General features: G+C 41.0%; 1 protein-coding gene across 1 annotated transcript; it reads right to left on the bottom strand.

The window, feature by feature from the left end:
- Positions 1 to 391: 391 nt before the first annotated feature.
- LOC137938964 (uncharacterized) lies at positions 392 to 17,928 on the bottom strand. Its single transcript, XM_068784097.1, has 3 exons — positions 17,308 to 17,928; positions 1,791 to 1,910; positions 392 to 659 (listed from the first exon to the last, which is right to left on the bottom strand). Exons 1-3 carry the CDS (start codon positions 17,863 to 17,865, stop codon positions 648 to 650), a joined length of 690 nt encoding a protein of 229 aa, XP_068640198.1. The 5' UTR covers positions 17,866 to 17,928; the 3' UTR covers positions 392 to 647.
- Between the last annotated feature and the right edge of the window lie 8,449 nt (positions 17,929 to 26,377).

Genomic DNA, 26,377 nt, shown 5'->3' with positions numbered 1-26,377 from the left:
CGAAGCTCTGCTCGGCGGACTGGAGATCTGGTATCTCTTGCTTTTGAACCCTTCGAGCTCGCAACCTGCACAATTTTTTGCATCGCGCTTCCAAGAGGCAATCCTCTACAGATGTTCTGCCTGGCCATACTTGGATCCCTGCCTAGACAAATTTTGCTTTCCTTCTACCATTAGTTCCATTTACTTATCTAAAACAAGCTTTTCTATACTGCTATAAGAACCAGAAAAGGCCTGCCTAACGGGAGCCAAAACTACTGCAATGCCTGTTTCTTATAGGTTAACCGCTTATACATTACATAGGTTCATATTGACCACAAATTCTGTGGCAACGAATAAAGGAAATCTTAATCATTTCTCCGGATAGCCAAAAAGTCCTGCTTGGGGCATGTCGTGTAGAGCTTGCAAATCGACCTGCTCGAAACTCAAGCAACTGATGAATTTAAAGTATATAAAACTTGCAGCAGCCATATTCATTTGCGGTACAAAATGCTAGCTACCTTCTTCACTCATATCCACATTAACATAAAAAAAGGGTACACCATAAACATTAAACCTCTGGAAGCCTACTTGGCTCTGTTATCACCTGGACACAGGCCATATCTTTGTCTACTGAAGAGCTGTAATGGAGATTAAAAGGAGCATAGGGCTCATTCAGCCGCCTGCACATGCAAAATACAGTCAGTTCAAAAGGCAATAAACAGGTTTCTGAAGACTGCCTGGACGGTGTCCAGCATTTATACAGCTGAAAAGACAATAAACAGGTTTAAAAACAGAGTGCCAGGAAAAAGTCCAATTATCCCGTAATTAGTAGTTGCTAACGGGACATCTGTCACTTTTTCTTTTTTTTTTGGAAGAGTCATCTATCACATTTATGATGCAACTTTTACCTGAAGAACAAGTAAGATCAAAGAGTAAAGTTACAACAAAGTTAACATGTACCTATAACAAAGCAAATTGGAAATTGAATGCTTACCAATTAAAGTAACTTAAAAACCCTTCATTACATTCATTGCCCCTGTACTTAAAACCCCTAAAATTCCTAATTTGTCACATTTGATAAAGACCCATATTGACACAAGAACCCCAATGATATCCCCATGTGGTACTAACTTAAACCATCATTGTATGGATTCACACTTCTTTCTAAACAAACACAATAAGTTTCATTGATTTTTACTTTCAGTTATCACTAAACTATCAATGACTCGTTAGTGAACATGGAAAAACTTAAAACTTAAAATTTCATAGCTTACAAGTCCACGTTTTGACCACGCTAATATTCTTTATTAACTCCAAACTAGACTAGTAACAAAGATCATGGCTGACTCTGCTACCGATCATAGATAGTTGTATTCCAACTGCAACACAGATTTTTGAAATAGGTGAAATCTGTTCCTTCTGGTGCTTCAAATGTCCAATTCTAATGTTCCATAATAGCTTTCAGTCTACTTTAGTTCCACATAATAGAAAAGAATTGAAGGAAAACTTTGCTCTTCTCCTTGAATAAACTTTTCTACCAAGGTTTTCATTCCATATCAAACAGCTAAAACTCATTGGAACATGGCAGTGTCTAACATGTTTGATTTTCTTCATCCATAAAATTTTGACAGGGCAGAACTCATACAGGGTGATCAAATTTTTTAATTGGCAACTAACATGTAATCAACCGATTCTAAAAATACTAATGAGAGATAAAACCACAAAGGTAGCACTTATTTGTATGCCACATTCTTAGGCAAATATCAGTACCAAGGTTTACAAATCTTTATGTTTTATGCCCTGCAGCATACCTGGTTGAGAGGATTGTCAGGAGATTTCTTCCATAGTTTCCATATCATTTCCTTGTATTGAGTGAGAGTCAGGCCTGGTTTCTCCATTTTCAGTTTTTGAAGTTCTGCTTCTTCAAAAGCCTGCATTAATTGAACATAACAATGCATTACTAGAAAAAAAAGAGCAAGGACTTTACAGAAAATTCACCACTAAAAAAAAAGGAAATACTTGACTTGACAAAGGCATTTTTTTTTAACAGAGCCAAATACATAGACACCTCCTCATATGGCTATTGAGCCAAGGGCTTAATTCATGAAAAACATTTGTTGATTGGGTCTATGGCTCATTAAAAAAAGAATAATAACTTTAAATTACCAAATGGAATTATGCAGGAGAAGGTATAATCAAGAATTGTTTTACATAACCAAGCATAACTTATTATTTAAGTTATATGAAATTATAATACCTTAAATGATCCCAGTCCAAATTATGTTCATAAACTGAGTAAAAAAAAATATAGAATAAGAAACAAATAAGAAAGGACAAAAAAAAAAAAAAAAAAAAAACATACTCTACCTTGCCATATATGCTTTAGCAATTATTTTTTCAAAATTGTTTTTCAGATTTAAACAAATGGAAATATCAGTCCCAGCCTTCAATATTACCAAGATGAAATACTTTATCTGCTTGAGTTCAATGTGGTAAAACTCCAGACTCCCACGAAGCCCTGTCCAATGAACAACGATTTTTTCTTCTTTAACTCTTGAGAACATCCAAGTTTAAAACTGTGCCAAGGCAGAATGTGTTACCATCCCTAAATTAATGTATCCAAAGAGAGGCCATGTTGGCCATGAGAGATAGGTGGAAGAATAAAGTTGTGCTTCTGTGTGAGCCTCGTAGGATTGAGTCGTAGTTTAGAAGTTCTTAGAGTGCTAATTGTATCCAATAAGAGTCCAAGGTAGAGTAAAAGGCCAACAAGGAGGAAGAGACAAGTAGTGTCAGAGAAATGAGGCAAAATTTTTAGAAGGCACCAGCTATGGAGGGGCAAAAAGAGTCAAAGAAGACTCAAGAAGAGGAGGAAACAGCTCATCCAAGGGCAGAACTGTCCAATGGAATGCTCTAAAAAATAGCACCAACTCTACAAGGGCAAACTTGTGCAAGAAGATACTAGAATGTAGCACCAACTCATCCAAAGAGAAGAATTGCCCAAAAAAACTCTCCACAAGGGGCACCAACTCAGTAGAGAATCTAGAAGCTTCCAGAGGAAGCTTGACACCCAAGGGGACATCTAACTCTTAGTCCCACGTAGGAGACACTATAGAAGTAGCTCTAGTCTATAAATTGTAAGTTCCTTGAGCCTTGTAATCCTCTCTTATCAATACAAACTCCTTTCTAACTTCAGTCAACTTATCGGTTTTGGCCAACTTATCGATTCTAGGCCAATCCAAGGGGTCTTGATCGACAATATAAAGGTCACTAAGCCAGAAGCCCCCGATCAATAGGATGTTTATTGGTGTATGGATTCTGGCCAGCTCATCCGCTCCCCAGAAGACGACCCCTAGCAATGGTAAGAATCCTTAGAACTATCTTCCATTCTTTCCATTATTTATCCTCTTTCACTCCATTAGCTTTGCTGCCCCACCCTTATTATCTACCACATCCAACTTAGAGTGGGACCATTCTAGTACAAGAAATTGGCAACTTCTCTCAAGATACTCTTTCCTGTCTAAGTTCATCTCTTCCCTAAGCCCTTCAAACCAACCCGCCATGTCCCTAGACCCCTCCAAAACTCTTCCCAACCTCCCTTGACCCCTAAGATATGCTCTCCCAAATCTTTAGACTAGCCACCACTTTCTTTCTATCGAACTCTCTCTATTGAGTCCCTTATCCAATCGCCAATCCCAAAACGCATATAAATTAGCCTTCTGCCCATCAAACCCTCAAATCACCTATACCGTTGGATTCCAACTCAAAAGTATCAAACTATAGTATCTTTTTCCCATCCTACCTCCCTAACCAATCTGTTTAGCCATAAACTTCCAAAATCTAATCCTATATCATATGACCTTTAACCCTTCTTTCTCATATACCTGTGTGTAAAAACCACCACAAAGCTCGCATGCAACATGTCCACTTGGTACTTGGGACCCTATCCTAGCCTTGGGAAGCTTTGCATGTAACCGGGAAAATAACAAAGTGTCAAGCTTCTCAAAGATTTTTTGCAGATATAATCACAAATCTTTCATGTTCAATAAATAGATCATAACCACCTTTTGGCATTTATAAGGTAAAATTGGATGAACTTGTTTGTGCATAACTCGCAAAAAGAGGTTTGGAGACTGTTGGAAGATATGATGTAATTACTTCATGTTTCTTGTCTCTTCTTCACTCTTACTAGGGTGAAGGGCATAATTATAGTATTGTACTTTTATTAGTTATAAATAGAGCTTAAGGGGGGAGGGTTTGGAATAAGTCCATAATCCTATTCTTCCTCCTTTTTTCCCCTTCTCCAAATTCGTCACTCTTCTTCTTTTCCTCCTAAACCTTCTCTCCACAACTCTTATTCCTCTTCTAAATCCTTAATCCTCTTCTACTTTGATCATACATCATGGAATCCTAAGAAGAAGAAGAAGAAGAAGAAGAAGAAGAAGGAAAAAGAGATAGCTTAGGATTCCAGTTTTTATTTCTGCTCAGTTGATCAAAGGAGACAATGATTGTTGTTGTGCTTCTCTTCCATTAAGGCTATGGTAAACATGTAACTTGGCCATCCATCTATTGACCTGATTGAATCTGCTCTTCGTCCTTTGCTGCTGCTGGATTACGATTTCTGGTTCAAGTTATCTCTCTGTTACAAGATCTTGGAGCAGCAGCATAGTTTTATTTCCAGCAACCTTCTTTAATTACATGAGGTCTCTTGCAATGATTCTGATGTAGGCTCAGCTTAAGAGCATGGTTCTTTGTTTTTTGAAGATATATTTGCAGCAGAGTAAGGAACTCGGTTGAGTTTTGGGCAGCAGAAGTGTTTTCATTCAGCTCATACCAACAAGTAGCAGAAGACCAACAAAAGCTGCTGGGATCTTTTAGTGATAATGAACTTTCTCCTGAGTGCCTTGATGGAGCGCAGAGATTCTTCAAATATGACAGAATTTGGAATGCTGCAATGCTCCTGAGAAGGCTGACATTCTGGTTTTACATGATCTGAAGCAGAGTGCAAGTGGCATTCTCTGGTTCTCAAACTCCGGCATTGGAACAGTGCCAGTAATGTCTTCATCAGAGAGCTTGGTTAAAAGCACATATTTCATCACAGAGAAAGGGCATATTAAGTATATACATATTGGAACTCATCACCATGTTGAGCAAACTTGATTATCTCAAGCTTTGAAAAGATGGATTTTGGTTTTCGCAGCTGTTTGGATATATCATTAGCAGCAGAACCTCCATCTAATTGCTGTTTGAACGTCTCATTAACAGCAGATAAGTATCTCCTTGACAACAGAATTTTCCATTTTTCATTGTTGTCTGGACGTCTCTGTTATCTTATTACAATCTGCTGCTGCCTGTTTTATTTCTGGAAGTCTTCCAGAATAAGACAACATTCCCAGTGATCCAGCCCATGATAATCAACCAGATCCAGTGATCCTCCAAGCCAACGAATATTACTGAATTCGTTTTGGTTGCAACAGCCATTGCTTCGTTGGCATCTTCATTCGGAAACCATCCTGATTGCAAGCTTCCAAAACTTGCTCTATTACTTGGTCATCCGTCATTCTCGTCAATCCATTTATCTTCAGATGTGCTGATTTGGTTGGAAGTTTTATCTTCGGAAGTTTATCTTCGTAACTGTCTCTATGTTGGACATTCCCATTCTGGTTGGCATCTTCATTCGGAAACTTTCCCGAGTTGGCGTAGATCATCTTGTTGCTCTCCAATTTCAGTTGATCCAGCCCAGCCAGTGACTTTTACATGATTGGTGTCGATAGCTGTTGCTGCATTGTTGTTTAAGATCATGGGATCCAATTTCTATCCCAAAATAGATTAACCAGCTGGTGACAGAATTATACGCTGATTGAAGTTTATTTTCGGAAAATCATCCGAGATTGTCTCTGCCGGTATTACTACTTTCGAGCGCTGACTGAAGTCTATTTCTGAAATCATTTGAGATTGTCTCTATCGGTATTACTGCTCGGTATTCCTGATCCTCACTTGCTATCTTCTATCGAGGCTCGAACCAGCAAACCAGCGAACCAACAACATACTGTTCTGCCTGATTCAAACCAACGATCTGCTTAGTTAACTCAGGACTCGAGTCAGCCTATGCTATATTGGTCTAGGTCCCGAGTACTCTACCGATTCCTCCCACAACTCGGCAATATTGGTCTAACACCGACTCAATGTAACTCGGTTTTTTAACTCGGGCTCACTCAACTCTTGATTCGAATCCCTGACTTCGGCTTGATTATTATCTTGGATTATTGTCAACTTATTATTTTGTGCACTGCTTCTTTATTTAAGGATGGACTCGTTACAGATTATTTCATGTGTCCTTATTACTCTTAAGGACTTTCACTATTTACCGGTTTTCTGCTACTATATAATTGCACATTTGGTACGTGTTATTTGGACATTGGCCTATTTCCTTTGTTGCTATTGTCTCTTTAATTGAGGTATTATTACTGAAGAAGAACTCCTCGGTTGCTTACCTTGGGTTCATTATTTGCTAACTGTTGTTGGCATTGGTTCATATGATGGGAGATTTGCATTACTTAGGAAAATAAAATACATAGTCACCCCGACTTCTTCACCTTATCTTCCTATTGATTCCCCATTACCCTTCTATTATTAGCAGCCTTTCTCCTATTGTCATATATAACTCTCAATTACCCCTTCGGCCAACCCTTTTGGACCATTGCTTTGGTTGGTCCCTTTTATATATACGAGTACTTTTAAATCCTTTGAGACCATTTATGGGTACCATTGGGCTTTTTATCGCCGTCTTGTGAATGACAGGTCATTATTACCCACTTCAGTGATTATTATCACTATATTTGTCCAAAATCATTTGAGGTTGGTTTCGACTTATGTTTTATCACCCATTTCTACCATTTGAGAGTCTGTGCTCGGTGTCGCACTTATCCTTGGGACAACATGATGGAGGAGCTTATTACTACGTCTATGTTAGTTGTTTCAAATTGGGATCACTACCATTATCTCTCAGCTTGAGGGGGAGTGTTGGACGATATGATGTAATTAAGGTATCATTGATGTAAATAGTTTATGTTTCTTGCCTCTTTTGCACTCTTACTAGGGGGAAGGGAATAATTGTAATATTATATTTTTATTAGTTAAAAATAGAGCTTAAGGGGGAGGGTTCAGAATAAGTCCATAACCCTATTCTTCCTCCTCTTTTCTCCTTCTCCAAATTCGTCACACTTCTTCTTCTCCTCCTATACCTTCTCTCGACAACCCTTAATCCTCTTCTACTTTGATCATACATCATGAAATCCTAAGTTCTAACTAGGGGTGGCTTCGAACCGAGCTGGCTCCCGAGCGCTCAAACTCGGTTCGGTGCCGGCTCGGTTCGATTCGGTATCACCCGAGCTCGATTGGATCCAGGTTCGACTCGACGGCACGCGAGCCGGCTCGTTAATTTAACGAGTGGCAGGATTCGGGGGATTTGGGATTTCGAGAGTCTCGGGATCGAGAAGAGAGTCACGTCGCAGGACACTCTTCCATTCCGTCTCTGCCATTTCCATGCCGTCTCAGCACGATTTTCTCGCGGAAAACATGGATTATAGATCAAAATTGCTGTCCATTAGCGGGGATTCATCGAAAATGGGGGATTTTGGTCTTCATATCCCTCGTTCTCCCTCTCCCTATTCGATTCCTCACTCTCTATCTCAAACTCTCGATTTCTTCGTCTATGATTTCTTCCTCATGAGATTTCTTCCTCTTTTATCTTCTTCCTATTCAATTTCTTCATCCGAAGTTCTTCCTCGCCGACGAGACGAAAGCAATGGTCCGACGGAAGGAGGTAAGATTTTTATTTAATCTTCTGGTTTTTTTTTTTCGTCGCCGACCTAACCCTACAAAAGTTCTAACTCTCACTTTGTTTCAGCAGTGCTCCTTCATTCTTGGAAGGCTTTTGGAAATGTCTTGGTCTGAATTTCTTTTTTTTGCAGCAATATAAGTAACATTGTTATTAGGAAGAAGCTTCATTCTCTTCTTTGAGGTTAAGTGAATAACGTGAGGAGGAATTGGAAGTGGTAGTGACTCAACAAGAACCATTGAAAGACTATATTATTAAGTTCTTTCTTTAAGTGAAAGCAACAGCATGCTTCTTGAATTCTGAACATGAAGAAGTTAGTCAGTTGTAAGAGGGCATTGAGAATGAATAACTTTCTGTTTGTCATGTAAGAAACTATAGATTCCTCTGTAAGATGGGGGGAGGAGAGCTTTTCTAGAGCCTAATATATACTCTTTTTCATGGTGTTGTAGCCCCTTACTTATATGAAGATAACAAAAGAGTACATGTGTTATGGTCCCTAGCCATAGATCTAGTAACTCGGCGAGGTAGTTGAGGATCCAGCACGTTAAGAAGGTTTTTGATCATTGTAATGCATAAAGAACTATCTTTTCCCTTTGCTGAAATCGTTCTCCTTGAAAAGGAGTTTCCTTTTCTCAATTATAGATGAAACCAGAGAATCAATGGACTCTTTGAGACCCAACGTATGAAACCCCTCTTTTATGATTCACGTCAAGTGTAGGTTTCTCTACCATGCAACTACTGGTCATGTACGTAAAAGAAACAGACTCTAACCCTTCTACACTCGGAAAGGGATTTAGAATTACCTCTTTGCAGTGCACGCCAATCCAGCAATCTGAATTCCTCCTCCTTCCTGAAAGAGTTCACCCAAACCCTTCTCCTCTTCCTGATTTCCATGAAAGAGGTAAGGTTCTTCTTCTTGCTCGGAAAAGAGAGATTAAATCTCTTCTTCTTCCCTCACGATCAATCTAGGTATCCACCGAATTCATCATGAGAACAAAGCACGTCAAGGATCAAAATTAGGAGATCGTCAAAGGGAACCTCCTTACTCTAAATTAACCTAATTCCAGACTTCGCTTTCTCCATTTCCTTAACCCTTAAATAGGGTATTTGACGTCATGAGAGTTTAGGACTATAAATACCAATTATACCCCTACGTCTAAGCTTATTACATAATCAATGAAAATTTAAACTAAAAGCAATATAATGAAAGTTAAATTAGATGACTCGGTGAGTCATTGTCTCCTCCTCTAAGTGACTCGGTGTGCTATTGAGTCCATAAAATCTGCCTCCCCTTGGAGAAAGAGCTTGTCCTCAAGCTCGTAAGCTGGATAGACCTGTTTGTAGGTCTCGAACCGCTCCCATGTAGCTGCTTCCGGGTCTGTAGCGGTCCACTGCCCGAGAATGTCCCACTGATCATCGTTCAAACATGCGCGTAACACCGCATAAGGTGTCAGAATGACGTAGCCATTGTCTACTGGAGGAAGAAACGGAGGGGAAGTAGGTGGCGAACCCTTGTGTGGTTTCAGGAGGGAGACATGAAACACATCATGCAATTTTGCCGTGTCTGGTAGTTGTAGTTGATAGGCCACCTGCCCCATGCGTCGAATAATGGCGAAAGGCCCAAAGTACTTGGGGGAGAGCTTATGGCGCGATGGCCCCACAATGGACTGTTGTCGGTACTGTTGTAGACGTAACCAAACATAGTCCCCTACCTCGTAAGAGACATCACGGTGTCCCTTGTTGTAGGCACTCGTCATCCGGTCCTGAGCCCGTTGTAGACGGTCTGTAATAGTCTGTAACACCTGATCACGATCCATGAGCGCCTCATCAATGGCATCCATGCGGGTGGAGCCTCTGTTATAAGAGAGAAGTCGGGGGGGATCCCTCCCATAAAGAACCCGGAAAGGAGATGACTGCAAGGCCAAGTGGAACGAAGTATTGTAACAGTATTCCACCCATGGTAGCCACCGAACCCATTGTTTCGATCGATCTCCAACAAAGCACCTTAGATACATTTCAATGGTTCGATTAACCACCTCGGTTTGGCCATCTGTCTGAGGATGATACGCGGATGAAAATTTCAATTTTGTGTCACTTAGACGAAAAAGTTCCCTCCAAAAAGTACTCGTGAAAACCGCATCCCGATCACTGACAATAGATTCAGGGATGCCATGTAATTGGACAATATGCCCCAAGAAAGTATGTGCCACTCGAGCTGCCGTGTATGGATGAGTCATCGGAAAAAAATGACCATACTTGGAGAACCGAACAACCACCACGAATAAAACTGATTTCCTAGCTGACAGTGGAAGACCCTCCACAAAGTCCATCGAAATATCCGCCTATACCTGAGTAGGAAGGGTGAGAGGCTGTAAAAGACCCGCTGGACTCAAGTGCTCAGCTTTGTTTCGTTGACATACCTGACAGGCGGAGACATATGTGGCAATGGAGGTATTCATAGCCTGCCAATAAAAATCTGCCCGAATACGCAGCAACGTTTTCTGTAACCCTTCATGGGTAGAATCATGATAAGCCAAGAGAATGGTTGGAATCAACTCAGACATGGGAGGAAGGTAAATCCGTTGTTTATAACAAATGAGTGAATCATGTATGGAGCACTTAGAATCCATGGTATCCTCTGTAATCTTTCTGTGCAGCTCCTGCAGTTTTGGAAGTGTGACATGTGCATCGCGCACCATGTCTAGGATGAGGAAACGAGGTTGGTTGACTGCATATATGAGCTGCTGGTGTTCAAAACGCCTGGACAAGGCATCCGCTGCCTTGTTTAATCTCCCCGCACGATACTCAACCGAAAAATCAAAGTCCATCAACTTACTGATCCAATGCTGCTGTGGTGAAGTCGTGAGGCGCTACTCAAGTAAGAACTTGAGACTATAATGACCAGTACGGATGAGAAAAGTACGACCCCATAAGTAAGGCCACCAGTGTTGGACCGCCTTGGCCAACCCGATTAACTCCCTATCATAAGCAGTCAATTTTTTATAACGAGCTGCCAACTGGCGACTGACAAAAGCAATGGGGTGTGAGTGCTACTGTAAGACGGCCCCAATGCCCCCACCTGAAGCATCACACTCAACCACAAATAAGTCTTCAAAATTTGGAAGCTGTAAAACTGGTGTCAATGTTGGGGCACCTTTAAGCGCCTCAAAGGCCTGTGTGACCTCCTCGGTCCAATGAAAGGAATTCTTCTTAAGGAGGTTTGTCATAGGTGCTGCCACAGGACCGTAATTCCGAATAAATTTTCAGTAATAGCCTGCTAAACCCAAGAAACCACGTAATGCAGAGCAAGACTGAGGTTGTGGCCACTCACGAATGACCTCAATCTTCTCGAGATCCACGGTGACCCCCTCATGTGATATAATGTGGCCAAGCTAAGCAACGTGAGATGCGCAAAGGAGCATTTGGATTTCTTCAAATATAGCTCATTCATCAACGCCTGAAAAGTGGAGAGAGCATTAGACAACCCGAATGGCATGACCACAAATTCAAAATGGCCGTGATGTGTGTGGAATGTTGTCTTCTCAATGTCGGAGGGGTGCATGCGAAGCTGATGATATCCAAACCGTAAGTCCAATTAGGTAAAGACCCACAACTCATCTAGGAGCTACTCCACTACCGGAATCGGAAACTTATCTGTCACTGCCTGTGCGTTCAATTCCCGATAATCAATACAAAAGCGCCATGTCCCATCATGTTTCTTCACGAGCAAGACAGGTGAAGAGAACGGGGACCTGCTGCTACGAATAAGGCCCTGTTGTACCATCGCCTGGCATTGTCTCTCAATCTCATCTTTCTCAAGGTGAGGATACCAATACGGTCGAACAACTACCACCTCAAACCCTAGTTTCAAACATATCCGATGATCACAGTGTCTCAAGGGAGGGAGCCCTGTAGGCTCACATAAAAGGTCGGAGAACTCATCAATAAGAGTATCAATAGTGTTGTCTAAAGTATCCTGGGCAATCATAGAATGAATGTGATGTTGTTTGTCCACTTGACTTCCCTGCAGGAGGACTTGGCTACCGCGCAAGACAAAACTCATTGTCAAAGCAAAGAAGTCCCATAGAATGGGTCCCAATGTTTGTAACCATTTAATTCCCAACACCATATCAAAACCGGCCAGAGAAATGACAAAAAATTCGGCATGAAAGAAAGTAGTGCCAATAGAAAAATTTACCTCTTTGCTGATCCTGTAGCTAGGAACCTTCTCCCCATTGGCCACTGAGACTGTGGTTGTCAGATGTGGAAGAATTTGTAACTGCAGGTGTTGAGCCGCAGTTAAGCTAAGAAAATTGTGGGTACTCCCTGAATCCACTAGTCCCACGAGTTCCCAATCAAAGACCTGCACTCTGACTTGCATGGTTTTGGGCGATTTCTGTCTAGTAATGGCATGCAAGGATATTTCTGGTGATTCTGCCTCTATCATCTCTTCCAAATCCTCTGGATCATCGACTTCATCCACTTCAAACCAAAACAACCTTTTACACTAATGACCTGTCTGAAACTGTTCATCACAATTGTAACACAGATTTTTAGATCTCCTTTCCGCCATCCCAGCACTTATTAATTTTTTATGTACTGAGGTGGATGATTGCTAGATCTCATATCCCCTTTCAAAGTATTACTCGGAGTGTGTCTTGGAGGAGGTGTTGTTGCCTGAACCCCCTGAGGATAATTGCGTCTTCCTTGCCAGGTGGAGGAAGTGCTCTGTTCCCCTGGCCATGGGGGTCATCTATGCTGGACTTTCTGTCGAAGTTCTAAAGCACGGGCTATATTCATAGCGCTAGATAAGTTAACAGGTGCATAGAGCTCCAACTTTAGCCGTAATGACTCCGTAAGGCCTGCCATAAATAGCGCTACTTACTAATACCCTCGTACCATACTACGTGCTCTTGCTAATTTTTCCTGGAACTGTGTTTGATATTGCTCCACTGAGCCGGTTTGGCGTAACAGAACCAAATCCCCCAAAGGGTTGCTGTAAGCGGGAGGACCAAAATGAAGAGAGCATAAATTCTTAAACACATCCCATTTGACCACCTCTCTATCAACCTCAACCTGCTGAAACCAGAGTTGTGCTTCCCCCAGTAAGTGGAAGGCAGCCAACTATACTCTATCATAAGTTGCTATTCTTTGATGGTGAAAAAAAATTTTGCACCGATACAGCCAGATCAAAGGATCTTCTGACCCATTATAAGTAGGGAAATCAAGTTTAGTATACCTGGGTACAGTGCCTCCCCCCGGATTGAAGTGTCCCCCCAGGTTGAAGTGTCCTTGCTGGCCAGAGACACTAATGCGCCCAGCAAACTCATCTCACCCTCTATTATGCGAATGGTCCCCTCCTCTTTGCTCTGGAATCATGTTCCTTCCAGTTGTTAGACCAGTCTCAATGCTATCCACCCTTCCATTCAATGTCTCTATATCGAGATCAATTTTAGAGAACATCTCCATGAAGAGAGTAAATTTTCTTTCACTTTCTGCCTGGCCTTTGAGGATCAATTCTCTTAATTCATTGTTGCTGATCTCCGTTGTGTTACCCTGCTCTGATAACAAGTTGTTATGGTCCCTAATCATGGATCTAGTAACTCGGCAAGGTAGTTGAGGATCCAGCACGTTAAGAGGGTTTTTGATCACTGTAATGCATAAAGAACTATCTTTTCCCTTTGCTGTAATCGTTCTCCTTGAAAAGGAGTTTCCTTTTCTCAATTATAGATGAAACCAGAGAATCAATGGACTCTTTGAGACCCAACGTATCAAACCCCTCTTTTATGATTCACGTCAAGGGTAAGGTTTCTCTACCATGCAACTACTGGTCATGTACGTAAAAGAAACAGACTCTAACCCTTCTACACTCGGAAATGGATTTAGAATTACCTCTTTGCAGTGCACGCCAATCCAGCAATCCGAATTCCTCCTCCTTCCTGAAAGAGTTCACCCAAACCCTTCTCCTCTTCCTGATTTCCGTGAAAGAGGTAAGGTTCTTCTTCTTGCTCGGAAAAGAGAGATTAACTCTCTTCTTCTTCCTCTCACAATCAATCTAGGTATCCACCGAATTCATAATGAGAACATTGCACGTCAAGGATCAAAATTAGGAGATCATCAAAGGGAACCTCCTTACTCTAAATTAACCTAATTCCAGACTCCGCTTTCTCCATTTCCTTAACCCTTATATAGGGTATTTGACGTCATGAGAGTTTAGGACTATAAATACCAATTATACCCCTACTTCTAAGCTTATTACATAATCAATGAAAATTTAAACTAAAAGCAATATAATGAAAGTTAAATTAGATGACTCGGTGAGTCATTGTCTCCTCCTCTGAGTGACTCGGTGTGCTATTGAGTCCATAACAGCATGCTGGCTTGCTAAAGGATTTGTGGAAACCCTGTATAGTTAACTATCAACACTATATATTCTCAATATCATATGGTTGAGGATCAAAGGAGAACAAAAAATTGAGAACTTTCTCCTGTTGCAGCAAAGTTTGCTATTTAGACATCTTAGTTACTAAGTATCTGTTTACTGACCCCTTAGCCTTTATGGTAGAGTAGCTAAGAGCTTCTGGTAATTTGTAAACGTAGGGATCGTTCTAAGGGCTTTGAGGGACGTCTTCTGTTTCCCATATCAAGCAAGCCACAAGCCGTAGGCCTTTGATGCCATCTTGGGTTGTAAGTCCCTTTTCCTAGAATTTGTAAAATGCATCAGCAAATTTTTGTTCTTTATTAACACAAAATTTATAAGCTGATTATTTACACTGTTATTTCATTATTGCATGAAGATTAATGTTGAATCTAGAGTTGTTTTAAATATTTGTATAGCATGTTATCAAATCCAAATTTCTGTAACTTCAGCTCTTATTATTAATTATTTCTGATGGCTGAAGTCTTATACACCCTACTCCTGATATAGGTGGTTGGTACCTTTGTTCAAGAGAACAAAAATATTTTACAGTTTGTCTATGAAGGTTCTCTATAAGTTATATTGTCTTATATGCACCACACCCTCATATCCATGGTCCAGTAACTAGTTGACAACTCAAGTGATTTAGCCCACCCTATGTTTACAGTATTACTCATTCAGTAATCTTCTTGCAAGGTCCAAGTGATTTTCTAAAAAAATTGAGGATTTCACTTGCATTTTCTGGAACCTGGGAATGTCCCAGTAAGAACTTGGTCAATAACCCAATACATTTAGTCTCTATAAGGATTGTAGAAATTTATATTCTGGTTGAAGTTTTTTATATGGGATGCCTTGAGCATGTAAGAACTGTTAGTTTTGTCTCCTGAGTTTGCAAAAAAAAATTCCAAATATAATATTTGGTTAGTTCTTCATTGTTTGAAGAGTTTTTCATCCTCAAATTCTTACCCAACTGATATGAGAGAGAGGCTATTTCAGGTCTTAGTGTTTTTAAAGCAGAGTCCTAGTTTTCCCTGAGGATATTGTAATACTCAGAGGTAACGTTTTCTAGTTTCCTGCATTTCTGCAGATACTCAAACTAGTTCTGTTAGCCCACTGGCATGTAGTATAGCAGCTCCTAATCTGAAATTCCAAGATATTGAATACAATCATATAACCAAGCTGAAGAGTTTTTTTTTAAATGTACGTTGAAGCTCGAGCTCGGCTCGAACTCGGTTAAAATTATGGGGCTCGAGCTCGATAATAATTTTAGGCTCGAGGTTGGGCTCGACTCGAGCTCGAGTTTGAAATATTTAAATCAAACTCGACTCGAACATAGGCAGGTTCGGGCTTGGCTCGGCTCGATGCCAACCCTAGTTCTAACAGAGACTCGCTACTATGTTTAGGTAAACTATTGACATTGTTAAAAAGCGGGTCTAGGTTCATCCAAAAAGTTAAGACAACTATTCCCAATTAATAACATAGGATTTTTCCGAACATTAACTTGTGTGCCAATATCCCTTGTAGGAATCCGGTTATGGCCACCTAGCAATATCTCATTGTTTGGGAAGGTTTTCCCCCTTGTAATATGCTCATTTGAGCTTTCTCTTAGTAAAATTCAGCATTATTTCAAAAAAAAAAAAAAAAAACTTATGTGCCATTATTTCTACTAACACTCCTCATCATGTCTAGGCCTACACAAATAGTTGCCTGAGATGTGGATAACATAAACTAGACACAAAGTAAACGGGACAGAAACTAATCCCTACAAAAGTAATCTCTACTATGTAGTAAAAAATGAATCCAAGTTGATTCCAAAATGATTAAACAAAGTTAAGAGGACTTTTTCAAGTAATAAGTACCAGATTTATTTATTTTTTATCTTAGATCAATGTAAGAAATATGGGGTAATTTTAACACTCCATTGTCAAGTACCCAATCTGATAACACATTAAAGATGAGTCCAACTCTATCCCAAAATAAAATGTCGACGTAAGAAGATCTACCACTAGATTTTTCCTGAACTTAACCAATATTAAATTATTCCCACTTATAGATATATGCTCAAACCATTATTGCATTTAAGAGGCCCCGTACATGCAGACTAGACATCTAAGAAGCTAATGAGTTTGATGACAACTTTCCACAACTCGGCTAGAAATTACTTTGTTTTGTTAGAAATTGCCTCCATTTCCTAATTCACAGTTTTCAATCACACAATTCAAAATCCATGCAATGTTCAATTCAAAGACAACTCAAAAGAAAAACTCAAAAAGAGTAAACAAAGGATCTATCTTAAAAAAACTTAAAAAGAGTAAATGTATTAAGAAAAGAATTGATCTTCCCCACAGAAAACATTATCAAATATCCAACACCTTTATAACAAATTTCAAGAAATTTGCCAGTCCTGGGATCACTTACATAAACAAAAAAAAAAAAAGCCAAAACATCACTGCAACTTGAAGGAAAAAAAAACAAAACACTGCAGATTATGACATCGTGGACCAATGGCTAATTGCTTTTCTCTCCCAATCTAAATTAATTTTTCGGATTAAATGCTCTTTTTAACACGTTTTAGATAATAGAGAACACTTTTATCTTAGAAATTTATCACATTTGAAAAATTAATGACAATTAATGCATCAGATTAGAGTCCTAGGGTTCCAAGAGAGTCAGAAAAAGAACAAAGGAAAGCATAGTACAAATGAAAAAAGAATTTCCAAAAGCTAGAAAGCTTTATCATAAGATGGGAAGGAGCACAAGCGTCCATGATACTGATACTTGTGGAGAATAATCCAGCAGATTGCTGGATTTATTTTATTAATTGAAAGAAAACAGAAGGTCAAACAGGAACTGGTCAATTGAGTTTATGATTTATATTCCGCCTTGGACGTTTGTAACTTCGATTTTTGAACATCTAACACGAGAAGAAAGGGGAAAGCAATACAATTAAAGCCATTTTCCATCTTCTCTAAATTTCCCCCAAAATAAACAGCCATATCACAAAATTTTGATCTTTATCAATGGAAAATGTTGAGGAAGATCCAACTGAACTAAGATCAAGTGAACATGATACCTTAAATGAAGCCTTCAGCCTCCTCTCTGGGTGTCGGTCCACCGGAAGGGATTCCGCCACGCTCATCTTCGCAAGTGCGTCCTCCACCGAATGTGCTTCAATAATCGAATCGTCTCTGTTACTATTACTTACAAGCACCATCCTTTCATACTCCTCCTCATTGGCAGTTCTGGTCTGACGCTTCTTGGAAGTCTCCGCCCGCTGCAGTATCTGTTGCTGCTCCTCCTCGCGGCGACGGAGGAGCTCGGCCTCGGTGACCTTGGGGACAGGTACGGAGACCCGAGTGGCCTTCTTGTCGGGTTTCTTCCCAGCCACATCCAGCTCCTTCTCTTCGAGCTCAGCTATTCGCCTGATCTCGGCTTTGCGTGCAGCGGCCTCGGCACGCTTCTCGGCTTCCTCCTCCTTTTTCTTGGCGGCGCGGGACTTGGGCCCCTCGGCGTCGCGCCAGTACTGCTCCTCCTTATCTTGGGTCTCGCGGTCTTTGCGCTCCGATTCAGTGGCGGTCTTCCGAGCCCTAGCCGCCTCCGCCTTGCTGTTGACGCCCATCTTCTTCGGCATCTTTGCTGCGGCGATGAGACGAGGAGCGGTTGATGGTGATCAGTCTGCTGACATTGCTGAGATTAATTTGTATTGTACGGTTTCCCTTTTATTGGTTTTTTTTGTTTTTGTTATAGTGTGCCTGTCGAGTTGGAAACGTTTGTGCGGCAATGAAAAAATAGTTTTTTCCTTGATTTTTCTAAAAACATATTATAAAAAAATCTTTTTAATTAGTTTTTCTTGTATTTAAAATTTCTAATAGTTATAAAAAATGATTAAAAATTAATTATCATGTCTATACTCTTGTGCATTCAAATATCCATTTTACTTGGGGCACAATTGGGGTTTGAAAAAACTTTCTTCACTACATTCAAAGAACTTAGTTAGCTTTGCTTATTGGTTGTCCTTAAACACAAGGTAGAATAAGGATATTGACGGTGTCTTAAATTGAGTACATTGGGTCTCTACTTATAATAGAGAATAGTCACGGAATTAGAGTTAAGTTAAATTATCCATGTCCTAGTTATATCTAAAATATATATCTTGAATTTAGGTATGAAACAAGTAAACAACTATAACATAAACAGAAGAGTTATAATACTAGAAGACCTTGTCTGAGAATTTCTATGAGACTCATGTAAGACTTTGCCATGTTGGTTCTTCTTCTATAAGATTCTTTAACCATGAGAGTCATGTAAAACTCTTCCTATCTCTCTTCAACACTCCCCCTCAAGATGGAGTTGTCAACTTCTATTTGCAAAGAAAAAAATTAGTCTTTACTTTACTATAGCTGCAAAATTCTTCATATTCTATTTTCCCATTACTTGGATATTCTGGTTATATAAAAGTTTTTACTGCAACATGTGAAATTCTTCATGGTAGGCACCTCAATACCTTTTCTTAGTACTTCTACTTCTCTCCATCACGTTGAGGATCCAAAGGGCACACAAATCTAGATAGGACAAAACACGATATAAGAGAGAAAAATTCACTCCTAGCCAAATAATAGAATTCTATACACCAATCAAAACGGTCCAAGTTTGATAAATTATGCTTAATTTCAAAGATGGAAAAGAAGCCCAAATATAGGGAATGAAAAAGAGGCTACTCATGATTTTAAGGGTAGCTCAGCAAAAAATACCACTTGGGTGAATAAAGAGATTTGACTCAAGTTGGGTGTTGGATGCACTTCCTCTACTTTGTAGGTAGTGGATTATAAGTGTTGCTCCAAAGTGATGAAAATAATGATAAATTAAAGAAATATTAGAGGTTTTACAAAGGTATATGTAAAGGTAGTAGTAGTTCCACACCAATTATCTAAATCTAGAAACTTTAGAACGAAGGAGGCACATAATGCAACAACACTGACTCCAAACTGAGTTTCTAATTTTAAAGACATAAAAAACACAAATGAAGGACATGCCTTAACATAAGTTAGATTCTAGGATTTTATGCTTAGAACAACTACAGTTCAAGGGAAGAAGAAGGAGAAAGAAGGAAAGGACATTAGAGAGTTTAGGAGAGAAGCCTAGGCACATGAGACAAGAAAGGAGAAGGAGAAATGAGGAAGAATTAGAGCACTAATTTTAATGCCCTCCCCCTTAGTTTGATATTTATAGTTTTAGGGAAGAAACCCTAGTACATGAGTAAAAAGAAAAGGAACATAACATCTATCATAATTACAACTTATGCCACTTGGTCACTTAATTACAATAGATTTCACTCATACTACTTCAACACTCCACCCCAAACTGGTGCAAAAACAACAAATATCCCCAGTTTGGTACATGTAGTTGAGGGCAAGCTTGTAGGAATAGCTTTTGTGAGAATATCTACTAGTTGATTTTTGGAAGGAACATACTACATGGATATGACATATGCTTGTAATTTTTGTCGAATAAAATGATAGGTAATTTCAATGTGCTTGGTTCTTTCATAAAAACTGGATTGGTTGTAATGTAAATAGTTGTCTGGTTGTCATTGTGGAATTGCATAGGCTTAGTTATATGAAATCCAAGCTCTGACATCAAGGATTTTAGTCATAACAATTCACTTACTTCATGGGCCAACACCCCCCCCCCCCCCCCCCCAAACCCCATCTTATCCATAGTTGTACAATAACTGGAAGTTGATTTTTTGCATATCTTTTCCATAGTTGTACAATAACTGGAAGTTGGAAGTTGATTTTCTACATATGCAAAACCATCGATATTAGTATGTCCATGGCATTTATATAATAATCATTGATTTGGATTTTTCTTTAGATATAGGAGTACTCTCTCCTGTGCTATCCAATGAGATTGTTGGGGTTAATGAGTAAATTGATTGATAACACTCACAACAAAAAGGTATGCCAGGTCTTGTGACTTTGATAAATTAATTTTTCAACCAAATGTTGGAATCGTCCAACATCAACTATATTCCCAAATTCTATTGAATTTATGGAAAGAGAAAATTTCACTGACTTGTTCTAATTTGAGTACAATGAGTCTCTATTTATAATAGAAGAAACTAGTATAATCCCATTATAATTAAACTACCCTTGTCCCAATTACACCAAAGTTAACACTAAATGATTAGTCCTAGAATAATTGAATAACAATATATATATATAGAGGACTAACATAACTAAAACACCTTTAATTGAGACTCTTCTACGAGACCTCCTCCTGTTAGACTCCTGTATGACTCCACCATATTAATTCTGCCAATGTGAGACTTCTTATAGTGAGAGTCATGTAAGACTCTTCCATATTTACCCTTCAACACTCCCCCTTGTTACAGTCCCAGGTTATGGATCGAGTAACACGGCATGGAACTTGAGACTCTAGCACTCAGAATTTAAACTCACTTCACGTCAAGGGTCTGTATAGGAGTTTTTCTCTTTAACTAGTGCTCGACCAGGAGGAAAACTCCTCTTTTGATGGTCTTACTGAGTTGCTGTGATAGGTAGGATACCCCACAGCAATGTTGGGCTTGCTAGAGCAAGCTGCCCTCTTTTCTTGCTCACGACAAAGAGGGTTTGGCCCTCTTTGTTGCTGCTCTAGCTAAGAGTGCAACCCTACTTTCTAAATTAACTTGAAGCACGAGTTTGGGATAGATTCTTACCTCTTCTTTGCTGCTATGATCAGCTCCCACGTTGCACCAGGATTGCTCAAGATATGAGGATGAAGATCCTCACTTTTCTACTCGTTAAGGGAGGAATTGAGGCCCTCTTGCTGCTGCTGCCGAGAAGGAGGACAAACCTCCTCTTTGGCTCGAAAAAGGGGTAGGAAGCTCCTCTTCTTAGTATGGATGATGATGGATGAATTTGGGAGAAGATGGATGGCAATAGAGGGTGAAAGATAGGTTGGATTTTTGGAGTAAGCCCTAAACTCGAGATCAAGAGGTGATCTCAACCTGTTTAGACTAGGTTATTCTAAAATCTCAAAGGTTCCCTATTTCATTCATTCCTTTCCCTTAAATAGATCACGTCATGGAGTTTTAGGGTTAGGGTTACAATAATTCCCCATAATGCCCCTACATATAAAGTAATTAGAAATAACTCCTACTTAAAACAATATAAGAAATAAATCCTACTCAAAGTAATATAAGAAATACATCCTATTGAGTGAGTTGTTGTTGCCTCTTTCGTTGTGTGACTCGGTGTGCTATTGAGTCCACAACATCTGCCTCCCCATGGAGAAAGACCTTGTCCTCAAGCTCAAAAGTTGGGTAGACTTGTTTGAAGATGTCCACACGTTCCCATGTTGCAGCGTCGGGGTCAGTGTCCGTCCACTGAACGAGAATCTCCCAATGGTTATCGGTCAACCGCGCATGTAACACCGCAACTGGGTTAAGAATAACCTCGCCATTATCAATCGGTGGTAGGAATGGAGTGGATGTACGCTGTGAATGCGGCTTCAAAAGAGAGACACGAAACACATCATGAATTTTGGCCGTGTTCGGTAATTTGAGCTGATAGGCGACTAGTCCCACGTGTCGAAGAATGGGAAATAGCCCGAAAAATCTGGAAGAGAGCTTATGACATGGGGGTCCCGCAAGAGACTGCTAACGATAGGGCTGGAGCCGTAGCCACACATACTCCCCAACCACAAAAGAGACCTCACGATGGCCTTTGTCGTAGACATCCTTCATCCGAGCTTGGGCACATCGTAGTCGTTTTGTGATATTCTGTAGCAACAGATCCCGGTCTATGAGTGCCTGATCAATCGCGTCCACGGGGGTGGACCCTGGGTTGTACGAGAGAAGGCGAGGTGGATCCCGACCATATATAACCCAGAAAGGAGTGGATTGCAAGGCAGAGTGGAACGAAGTGTTGTAATAGTATTCGGCCCACATAAGCCATTGAACCCATTGTCGTGGAAGATCCCCCACCAAGCACCGTAGATACATCTCAATGGTGCGGTTCACCACCTCTGTCTGCCCGTCTGTCTGTGATGATAGGCGGAGGAGAACTTCAATTTTGTCCCACTCAAGAGAAATAGTTCCCACCAAAAGGTGCTCGTAAAAATTGCATCTCTGTCACTCACAATGGATTCTGGAATGCCATTTAAGCGGATTATCTGCTCCAGGAAAGTTTGAGCAACCCATGTTGCTGTATATGGATGAGCCAGCGGTATAAAATCTCCGTACTTGGAGAATCTATCAACCACCACGAAAAGAACGGATTTGTCAGAGGACAGGGTAGGCCTTCCACAAAATCCATCGAAATATGGGCCCAAACCTACGTAGGAAGGGCCAAAGGCTGGAGAAGACCAACTGGACTCAAGTGCTCGGCTTTTTTGTGTTGGCATACCTGACGATCGCCCACATAAGTCGTAATAGAGGGTTTCATGACTTGCCAGTAAAAATCAGCTCGAATTCTGTGCAAGGTCTTATGTATCCCCTCGTGTGTACTGTCATGGTAGGCCAAGAGAATAGTTGGAATCAACTCGGATTTAGGTGGAAGGAAAATCCGCTGCTTGTAATAAATAAGTGAATCCTGGATGGACCACTTCGAATTCATTGTCCCTTCCGAAATCTTCTGATGCAGTTCTTGCAGTGCAGGGTCAGTGGCTTGTGCATCTCTCACTAAGTCCAGAATGAGAAATCTTGGCTGGCTGATCGAATAGACCGACTACTGATCCTCAAAACACCGTGACAAGGAGTCTACTGCCTATTTAATCTCCTCACATGATATTCCACTAGAAGTCAAACCCCAACAACTTACTGATCCAGTTCTGCTGTGGCGACGTCGTCAAACGCTGTTCTAGTAGGAATTTAAGGCCGTAGTGATCCATGCGTATGAGAAAATCCTAGCCCCAGAGATAAGGCCTCCAATGTTGGACCGTTTTGGCCAACCCAATCAATTCACGCTCATAGGCTGCCAGCTTGTGATGACGGACTGCCAACTGTCTGCTAAAATACGCAATAGGATGGCTCGGCTGTTGCAAAATGGCCCCAATGCCCATGCCCAAAGTGTTGCACTCTACCACGAACAATTCGTCAAAGTTGGGAAGTTGTAAGACTGGCGTGGATGCAAGGGCAGCTTTGAGTGCCACAAACGACGTGGTGGCCTCCTCATTCCAAATAAAGGAATTTTCTTGAGTAGAATGGTCAATGGTGCTACCACTGGCCCATAGTTCTGAATAAATTTGCGATAGTAGCCTGCAAGACCCAAAAAACCCCGTAGTGCAGAACACGACTGTGGTTGCGGCCACTCATGAATAGCTCGGATCTTCTCGAGATCCACCGTAACCCCTTCATGTGAGATAATGTGTCTCAGATACCCCATATGTGAAGCCGCAAAAGAACACTTGGAATGTTTCAAATAGAGCTGATGTGCTCTTAACAAGTCGAAAAAAATCCTCAAGTGTGCCAAGTGCTCCTCAACTGACTTGCTATAGATCAAAATATCATCGAAAAATACAAGAACAAAATTTTGAAGATAGGGGCTAAATACCTCGTTCATCAAAGCTTGAAAAGTGGAGGGTGCATTGGATAACCCGAACGGCATGACGACGAACTCAAAGTGGCCATGGTGCGTGCGGGACGTCGTCTTCTCAATATCAGAGGGGTACATCCGGACCTGATGGTATCCCGAACGGAGGTCGAGTTTAGTGAATAACCACGACCCATGTAACTCATCCAGGAGCTCATCTACTACCGGAATCAAAAACTTGTCTTTTACTGTATGCATGGTCAACTCCCGATTATCCATGTAGAACCTCCATGTCCCATCATGTTTCATCACAAGTAAGACGGGTGAAGAGAATGGGGAGCGACTGGGATGAATAAGACCCTGTTTCAACATCTCTTGACATTGACGCTCTATCTCTTCCTTGTGAAGGTGTGGGTAACAGTATGGTCGCACGACCACTACCTTAGATCCTGGTTTCGAATAGATCCTGTGGTCACAATGCCTCAGGGGAGGCAAACCCGAAGGCTCCTGGAAGAGGTCAGAGAAATCCTCAACCAAACCATCACTAGTACTGTCAGGCTGATCCTGTGTCTGCAAAGTGTGCATGCGATGGGCCCTGTCCACCTGACAGCCCTGTAAGAGCACCTGACTTCTGACCAAATCAAAGCTCATGGTTAAAGTTGAAAAGTCCCAGAGAATGGGCCTCAACGTTTGTAACCATTTAATGTCTAATACCATATCAAATCGCACCAGGGGAATAACAAAAAATTCAGCATTAAACGAAGTAGAGCCAATAGAAAAAGTTATCGCCTTACTAATCCCATAGCTAGGGACCTTCTCGCCATTGGCCACTGAGACGGTGGCTGTCAGATGAGTGTGTATCTAGAGCTGGAGATGCTGTGCGGCTATCAAACTCAGAAAATTGTGTGTACTCCCTGAATCGACTAGTCCCACTAGTTCTTGGTCGATGACATGAGCTCGGACTTGCATTGTATTAGGCAATTTCTACCCAGTAATAGCATGCGAGGATATCTCCGGTGGTTCCTCCTCGATAATATCCTCTGGCTCCTCTGGATCCTCTGAATCCTCCACCTCGAGCCAAAATAATTGTTTACATTGGTGTCCTACCCGATATTGCTCATCGCAGTTATAACATAAAATTTTGGACCGCCTTTTTGCCATCTCCGCACTCATCAATTTTTTTATAAAGCTCGGTAGGGAATTACTAGGGCGGGGATTGGCTACCCGAGTCGTAGTCGGAGTGTGTCTGGATGGTGCTACTAGAGATGCTTCCTGAGATGAATTATAGCGGTACCCTTGCCACATGGAGGAAGTGTTCCTCTCACCCGACCAACCCGGCTTTCGTTGCTGCAACTATTGTCGTTGTTCTATTGCTCGGGCCATATTCATTGCATGAGCTAAATCCATAGACATAAGGAGTTCTACCTCTAGCCTTAAATACTCATTGAGACCTGTTGTGAATAGGGAGACCTGCTGGTCAACCAATACCCTCTCACCAGCATGAGCCAACTTTTCCTGGAACAGTTTTTAATATTGTTCCACCAAACCAGTTTGTCTCAATAGGACTAACTCTCCCAGGGGGTTGCTGTTGGCTGGAGGGCCAAATCTAACTGTGCATAAATTTTTAAATTCTCCCCAAGTCATTCCTGGTCTCTCTTTCTCTACTTGAGTAACCCATAACATGGCTTCATCTATCATATGGAAAGAGCCTAGTTGCACCTTATCCCATTCAGTAGTCCCTTGGTTCAAAAAAATAAAATTCACATCTATGCAACCAAATTAAAGGATCAACTGAACCATTGAAAGAGGGAAACTCTAACTTGGTGTACCTTGGAACTGTGCCTCCATGTTGGGGTCCTTGGACAGTAGTGCGCCCAGGCCACTGCTCCCCTCTTCTGTGATATGGTTGAGCAACCTCTGTCACCTATGGACTCTGATGTCTCTCTGCCCTCAACTCCGTTAGCATGCCGATGACTCGACTCATCTCTTCTTCCAAACCACAAACCTTCCCCAACAATGGTTGTGCTGTTTCAAGGCTCTCTTCTATCTTTTGTATCCTGATTTGGATTTCTTCATTGCTGATATTATCCCCCATGTTACCCTGCTCTAATACCAAGTTGTTATGGTCCTGGGTCATGGATCGAGTAACACGACATGGAACTTGAGACTCCAGCACTCAGAATTTAAACTCACTTCATGTCAAGGGTCTGTATAGGATTTTTTCTCTTTGACCAGTGCTCGGCCAGGAGGAAAGCTCCTCTTTTGATGGTTTTACCGAGTTGCTGTGATAGGTAGGATACCCCACAACAACGTTGGGCTTGCTAGAGCAAGCTGCCCTCTTTTCTTGCTCACGGCAAAGAGGGTTTGGCCCTCTTTGTTGCTGCTCTAGCTAAGAGTGCAACCCTACTTTCTAAATTAACTTGAAGCACGAGTTTGGGATAGATTATTACCTCTTCTTTGCTGCTATGATCAGCTCCCATGATGCACCAGGATTGCTCAAGATATGAGGATGAATATCCTCACTTTTCTGCTCATTAAGGGAGGAATTGAGGCCCTCTTACTGCTGCTGCCGAGAAGGAGGACAAACCTTCTCTTTGGGCTCAGAAAAGG

The sequence above is a fragment of the Aristolochia californica genome, unplaced genomic scaffold (genome assembly GCF_029961685.1).
Source record: "Aristolochia californica isolate CCGP_79_NKW_82.1479 unplaced genomic scaffold, dmAriCali1.0.hap1 SCAF_8, whole genome shotgun sequence".
Taxonomy (NCBI): domain Eukaryota; kingdom Viridiplantae; phylum Streptophyta; class Magnoliopsida; order Piperales; family Aristolochiaceae; genus Aristolochia; species Aristolochia californica.
The sequence above is the reverse complement of the archived record's forward strand: the minus strand, read 5'-3'. Positions and strand labels throughout refer to the sequence as shown.